The sequence below is a fragment of the Apis dorsata genome, unplaced genomic scaffold (assembly GCF_000469605.1).
Source record: "Apis dorsata unplaced genomic scaffold, Apis dorsata 1.3 scaffold_170, whole genome shotgun sequence".
In the NCBI taxonomy this organism is placed as follows: Eukaryota; Metazoa; Arthropoda; class Insecta; order Hymenoptera; family Apidae; genus Apis; species Apis dorsata.
Window position 1 is genome coordinate 488,352 of NW_006263458.1, and position 6,991 is coordinate 495,342.

The 6,991-nt window shown below is 29.6% G+C and overlaps 1 protein-coding gene across 4 annotated transcripts in view; it reads right to left on the reverse strand.

The window, feature by feature from the left end:
- LOC102675549 overlaps nucleotides 1–6,991 on the reverse strand; it is a 33,337-nt gene that overhangs the window by 1,683 nt on the left and 24,663 nt on the right. For all 4 annotated transcript variants that reach the window (XR_421538.2, XR_421537.2, XR_421539.2 and 1 more), the window contains 6 exons: nucleotides 1,911–2,391; nucleotides 1,315–1,793; nucleotides 976–1,169; nucleotides 383–693; nucleotides 236–292; nucleotides 1–107 (listed from right to left, as the gene is read on the reverse strand). Coding sequence is in view for 1 of the 4 variants with exons in the window: in XM_031509740.1 (XP_031365600.1) it covers nucleotides 1–107; nucleotides 236–292; nucleotides 383–693; nucleotides 976–1,169; nucleotides 1,315–1,793; nucleotides 1,911–2,391 (1,629 nt within the window). In the remaining 3 variants the exon portion in view is untranslated. The remainder of the gene's footprint in view (nucleotides 108–235; nucleotides 293–382; nucleotides 694–975; nucleotides 1,170–1,314; nucleotides 1,794–1,910; nucleotides 2,392–6,991) is intronic.

Genomic DNA, 6,991 nt, shown 5'->3' on the forward strand with positions numbered 1-6,991 from the left:
CCTTGGCATCGTGGCGGACTGTCTCTATCTTCTCTAGCATCCCTACCTCCTGAAGAAATACGAGTCTCTCTATCTTCAATTACTGCTGATTCTTCTTCAACATCATCCTATAAAAATAATAATTAAAAATATATATATATTTTTATTTAAGTAAATTATTTAATAATTATTTAATAAAAAATTTCTCAATAAATTTCAATCATTATATATTATAATATATATATATATTACTTACCACATGAGATTGAACTGGAGTATTGATGACTGGTGTTATTGTTATTTCAGTTCGAGCCTAAAAAAATATAAAAATAAATAATATATTATTATATTTAATATTTTATATAAATAAATAAATGATTTGATTTACGAAAAAATAAGATACCTTGGAAGAAGATAGGAGATCACTGATAGAAACCGGATTAGAGCCTTGATATGTCTGCAAAAGGTGCTGGGTTGCTGCACTTTGCTGTGGTATAGACGCGGCTGTTGGTGCATTCCTTTCTCTTTCAGGTGCGGTGAGTAATCTAGCTAAAGTAGGTGAAAAAGTAGTAGGTCTTGGAGATTGTGATTTCGTGAGAATTCCATGAAGCAACGAACCACTTTGTTGTGGTGGAGTATTTTGTGGTGCCGGGGATGGTGCAACAGGGTGAAGCGTCACATCCGGATAATTTTGAGGTGTTTTTACTGGTTCACCTATAATGAGTTTATGTAATAAAGTATAATAGTTATTATAATATATTTAAAATATTAAATCCGTTTAATATTTAAAATTACTTTAATAAAAATAATATTTTTTCCAATACAATACAAGTATAAAAATATCAGTTTATTTTTTTTTTACTAATTTTTTTAATAATTTATTAAAATTCATCTGATATTAAATTAAATTATCGATCACGTTTAAATATTTAAAGTATAAAAAACATAAATCATTACAAATTTTAAAAGTAATTTTTTAAAATGAGTTTTGCATACCTTGTTGTTGACTTAATTTGGCAAACTGCACAAGTACATCTTTAAAGCTCATAGAATTATTAGGATCAACTGTATTTGAAGTACTTTTACAAGAGTCTGTACTAGATGGCCTTGAATCCACATTATGTCCTGTTTCGACCATGGCTCCACCAGCTCCAAGACCAACATTTACCGAATTTCTCATTCTTCGACCCCTATAATAATAAAACATAATTTTACAAAATAGTTAGATTCAAATTTCAAAATTATTTTATTAAAAATATTTCAAACATTAAATTTTTTTTTCGATAACAAAAATTATAAATAATATATTTAACCACAACGAACTTTATTGCTTACCTGCGTGGTACCGTTTCGGGATGCCTCAATCTATAATCAGCAATGATAGATCTAACATCGACAATGGCACCTTGACGACCTTCGCCAATTTGTCTATTTTCTGGACTAAGTGCTTCTGTCTGTTTTCGGCCATTTTCTCCTCCTTGTTTGGGTGGTGTTGATTGTTGTGTATTTTGTTTTATAATTTTTTCCTTTTTAAAAGCAGGTGAATCTTGAGAGCTTTCTTCTGGCAGATCTTCCTTAGAGCCAAAGCTCAATTTTTCTTTGGATACAGGAGTGGTATTACCACTACTTTCCCATTCAGGGCCTAGAGCTAAACTTGCCGGTGGCAATGTATCTGCTAATTGCCCGTTACCCTCCATAAATCCCATAACTTGCCTCCGTCTCTCAATTCTCAGGTACGCTTCTTCCTTTAACTTTCTCATACTCAAAATCTCGTTCCATTCCATTTCTTTGGCACGTGCTAATTCGTCCAGGGCCTAATAAAGAGGAAAAGACAATCAAATGACAATTCTTCAATGTTTATAAATTTAAAATATCTAATGTATTTTTATCTTAGTAATACTTATATCGATCTAAAGAAAAATAATATTTACTTGGACTTCAGCTCGAAGTTGATCAGCCCTCGCAGCAAGTTCCTCTGCGGTAACTTTCTCACAGCCGACAAGGGAAGAAATGTATTGTTCCCTCTGTTCCATACACAATTTCTTCGAGGTAGAATTTCCATTTGATGACAATTGTCCATCCGTTGATTTTCGTTTTCTGCTACCTTCCGTTTTCGTCTTTGCGCAACGTGATTCTACGGGTTTTTGTTGTACCGTTTTCGCCGAGGACAAGCTTTTGCTCGCCGCCTCCGGTTCCGAATCACAGAGAGGTTCCTTCTTGATCGACGCGGATCGAAGACACTCGATGGTGGTCGGAGCGGCGGCAGTTTCTTCTGGAAGAGCTGCGCCATTTTGCTGATTCTGAGGAACTTTCGGCGAAGCTCTCGACGATTCATCATCCCTTGTTTTCTCGGCCGAGTCCACCTTCTTCCCATTTCCAGCCGCACCTTCCATTGCGTGCATCTTGTTCAAGCTGCAAACAAATGTTTTTTCTTCCATGAATAAGCATTTTCTATGCGTCCTTCGAATATTTTATGTCGCTTACATATAAATTTTATTTATTATATATATAATTCATATTTATGTTTTTTTTTTAAACTTGTTTTTTTTATTCAAATGATTGTAATTAATAAAATAAATATTATAATACGGTAATTATTATAATCATAGTGTATTTAAAACGAAGTTTTTATCTTTTTCTTAAGTGTGATCAAATTACGTGTTTAAGTATCTTTGAAATTTATTGAAAAATCAAGATAATTAATCATTGTTTATTCAAAGATTAGATTGAAAACATCCATTTTATAATGATGACATTGATAAACCGATAAGTCTGTTTTATAAAGTTTACTTTGATCTTGCATAGAAAATAATCACCAAGAGTCCAAGAATGTTCAATGGAAAACATCTAGTAGAAAACATTTACATTATCAAACAATTGAAAACAAAACTGCGATTAAAAAAATCCAAATTGTCGTAAAATCCCAATAATCTTAAATTAACGAATCAAATATATTATATATTTAATGTACAATATTCAAAAGAGATTCAACAAAAAAACAATTTTTCAAAAAAAAAAAACAAAAATATAGAAATTCAAATGAAAAGACAAATTAAGAGAAAAATATTTAAAACTAAGAAATAAAAATAATGTATAGAACAAAAATTAATTATTTTAATTATATCGACATATATAACAAATCGTAATCCCCGATAAAAGAAATCTATAAGAAAAATCAATGAAATGTAATTCTGCGCCTTCGATCGATATTTGGACGCGGATGAGTGCGTCGAAAGTGGGGTTGCTCCCACGACGAAGATGACCCACGGTGGTCTTCGCAACGCGTGCATGGCCGTTCTGCGTTTACCCTCAGCAAGAGGCACGCTTACAAGCGCACTAGAATAGAAGGTGACCACACAGTGGGGTTAACGCTTTCGCGCCTCCCATGCGCTCCACTGCCTACTTCCAAGAGAGATCGCTTCTCCACAGGAGCGTATCTACGCTCTATGATTTACAATAGTCGAGTTGATTTACAAAACAAAATGTATGGTGGTATAGCATGAAAGGATCAGTGATTAAAAAAAAAATTCCTTTACTAAATTGTATCGTTGTTCTTTGTTGATTTAAATCTTTAAGAATTTCAAAATTAATTAAATTTCTTTGAAAATTATATACGTGTTATATAACTTAATGATATATTGATAAAAATTAGAACACTGGGCGAGAATTTAAATTATTATAATTTCGAAACAAATACAATGAACAAATAGATATGAAAAATATAAAGATTTACATTTTTTTTTTTTAGATTATATATCTAATTTTTAGTTATATGTAAAATATTTATGTTTACTTAAGTATTCCTGAATAATTAATTGTACATTTTTTTATTCTTGTTTTTATTATTTAATATAATGATTAATAAATTTTATTAACTTATACTTATTTTCAGCGATATATTCTTGTTACACGATCCTATCTTTTTCTTAACTTTCTCATACATAACAATAGAAGATTGCAGATTATATATGTATACATAGTAGCAATTCGTGCTACTTTGCTTTACAAATATTTGTATAATTCAATTTAAATTTGAATACTTTTATCAATATGCAGTGGAATTAATAATAAAATTTTATTTAAAAAGATGTTATACAATTATAATAATAAAAAGAGTACGATTATGAATAAAATAAAAAATCGAACAAATCGATTTTTTCGAATCGTGAATCTAGAAAATGTTGAAACGATAAAAAAATAATTTGTTCAAAATTTATAAAAGACTATTAATTATAGTAATTCCAATTAATAATTCAATAATCTAAATAAAGTAGATCGTCAAACGAAAAGTAAACATTGAAAGATATAATGAAATACAATCGTCCAAAATTTGAGGCTACGCCTGTGTCTGGTTTAGTACGAGAAACACGGTGCTTGTGTGCTCGTTCGTAAGAGGGGAAGAGGTTCAGAGGGGGAAATTGCACGTGAGAGAGGAAGATAGGACGGTAGAAAGAGAAGATAAAAGAGGGGGAAAACGAAGTTCGTTGCACCCGCTTGCGTTCACTGCACTTTATAGACGCGGATATAGGTTTCGCGGTACCAATTCTGAAAAGCCCTCGAACTCTTCTTTGAATCTTTGAAGTTTTCAATCGAAATAAATAAATTACTGTTAACTTTAATTTGTCTGGTCGACTTGCTCGATGTTAATTTAATCGATGTAATAGAATGAATATCTTTCATTATTTATATTATACAAAATAAATAAAATATAAATAATTAAAAATTTTATCATAAAAATCTATCATAGTTCTATCAGTATTTTTTAAAAGCAGTTTCTTTCAAACGAACAAATTAATTTTTAAAAAAATCAAAATTTATATAACAATATAAAATCATGAAGTATTATTTAAATAAGATTAAATTAATTAAATTAAATTGTTAAACAAAAAATAATTACACGCTCAATTTTATAATTTTAATAATTTTAATAATTTTATATAATTATTATTATTATCATTAATTTTAATAATTTAATTTTATTACATTTATCATTGAATTATAGAGAAGTCAATCTTCCTTTAAAAAAAATAATTATTCTAATGATCATTTTTCAATATACATTTTCCATATTTTATATAGGCTAATAAAATGTCACATAATTATATTTCAATGCATTAAAAAGTTTAAAGTATAATCTGTTAAGTTTAGACTGTTAAGTTTTCTCATGCATTCTTTTCTTCAGGCAGAATGTAACAGGTGGTTACTGGTCGACTTTCATTTTCAACATTTGTGAATCCGCCAATAATCAGATAACATCCATTTTAACAATTACTTATTCAAAACATATCATAAATATCAAATTTCATAGATGCATTTAATATGTCATCTATAAATAATGATTTATTATTAAATATAAATTTATTTCAAAAATCTTATTAATATGAGTAAATATATTTAAACAAATTTTAAAGTATAAAATCTTTTCACAAAATACTTATGAAATAATAGAGTATAATTCTTTTGAATTGAAGCATATAATTTCCACTTGAAATATCGAAAACATTTTAAAAAACTTACTTCTAAATATTCAATCAATTCATATAAAAAAACTTCCACACTTTACTTACTTCGTGTCATTATGTTATGGTTACCAATATTAAGTACACTATCTTGAATAATATTTTAAAGTTTTCTAAACAATTATCAAGAATTCGTTTAAAATATTAATAGAAAAACTATAAACTATAAACTATATATATTAATAGAAAAACTATATTATACTGCATTAATTGAAGGATTCGTATTTCATAGAGATATTATATTTTTCACGCTTTTCTTGGCTTCATGAAACAGGAATAGAGCATAGAATTGTTTAGTTCTAGCGATAGCGAAAGCAAAGGAGAAAGTGAAACCGGCCGGTAAACAGTAATTGAAATATTCTAAACGAATGAGCAAGCATTAAAACTGGAAAAAGCTGTATCGCCATGAAACAAGAAATAAAAACCATATTGATACAAGTTGGCGTTAATTTAAATGTTAATTTAATGTAATGAACTCATAAAATATCAGTAGTTATCGTTCTCTCGTCTATTTTTTTTATACATAGTAAGCACAAAGAAGAATAATGACGAGATTAATATCGATCACGTAATCGAGGTTATAGAGAGAATACTATCGATGTTACAGATTTACCAAAAGTATTGAGGTTAAGGAAACTTTTTTACGTAAACGCGATGTTGAAACTATATAATCTATAAGCTGTTTGCACTCAAAGTTTAACAAAATACACAATTTTACAATGAATATAGCAAGTATAAAAAACTATATATAATATCACTTCACTCTTTTTCACAGGAATAAAATGGTGATATCGTTAAAACATGATCAAAATTTTCATTAAATAACTCCGTCCAACTATTTTCTTCAAACCAGTATGATAATCACTGTCATGAATCAAGATGAAACACGAGCTGTATATAACTGGTTCCTATATCGGTCACGAGATAACAACTTTCACAATTAGGATCTCGAAGAAAAGAAAACAATCGATAGTGTTGCAATTGTTTCATAATTTGTTTTTCTAGCACGAGACAAAACACGAAAGCATAAAGATTCTAAAAATTTCAGAATTGTCAACTGATATTTCATCAAACTTTATGAAATCATAAAAATTAATATAGAGATTTATGTCTTCTAACTTACATATAAATTAAATTTTTATATACAAAATGTATTAATCTACGTACGTTAAACGCGGGTATCGCAAAACTTGAGTAGCAGACTGTTACATGATCCCAAAAGTAATCCTCGAAAGAGTAGCTTTACGAGATTTCGAGCGATATATACTCGCAAAAAAATGAGCTCTTGCTATTAAAATCCGTTGACACAGGAACTAAGTGGTATAAACACACGTCGCATGCACCGTTCACACTCCACTTGCACTTTTCACCGAACGTTCCCGCTCGCCGGTCACGACGATCCTTTCTTTCTCTGGCCCCTCTTCCCCGGAAACAGCCGGACGTAGTCGATCGGAGCCGATCGCAACCAATTGTCCGTGTTTCGCGTCTTTACT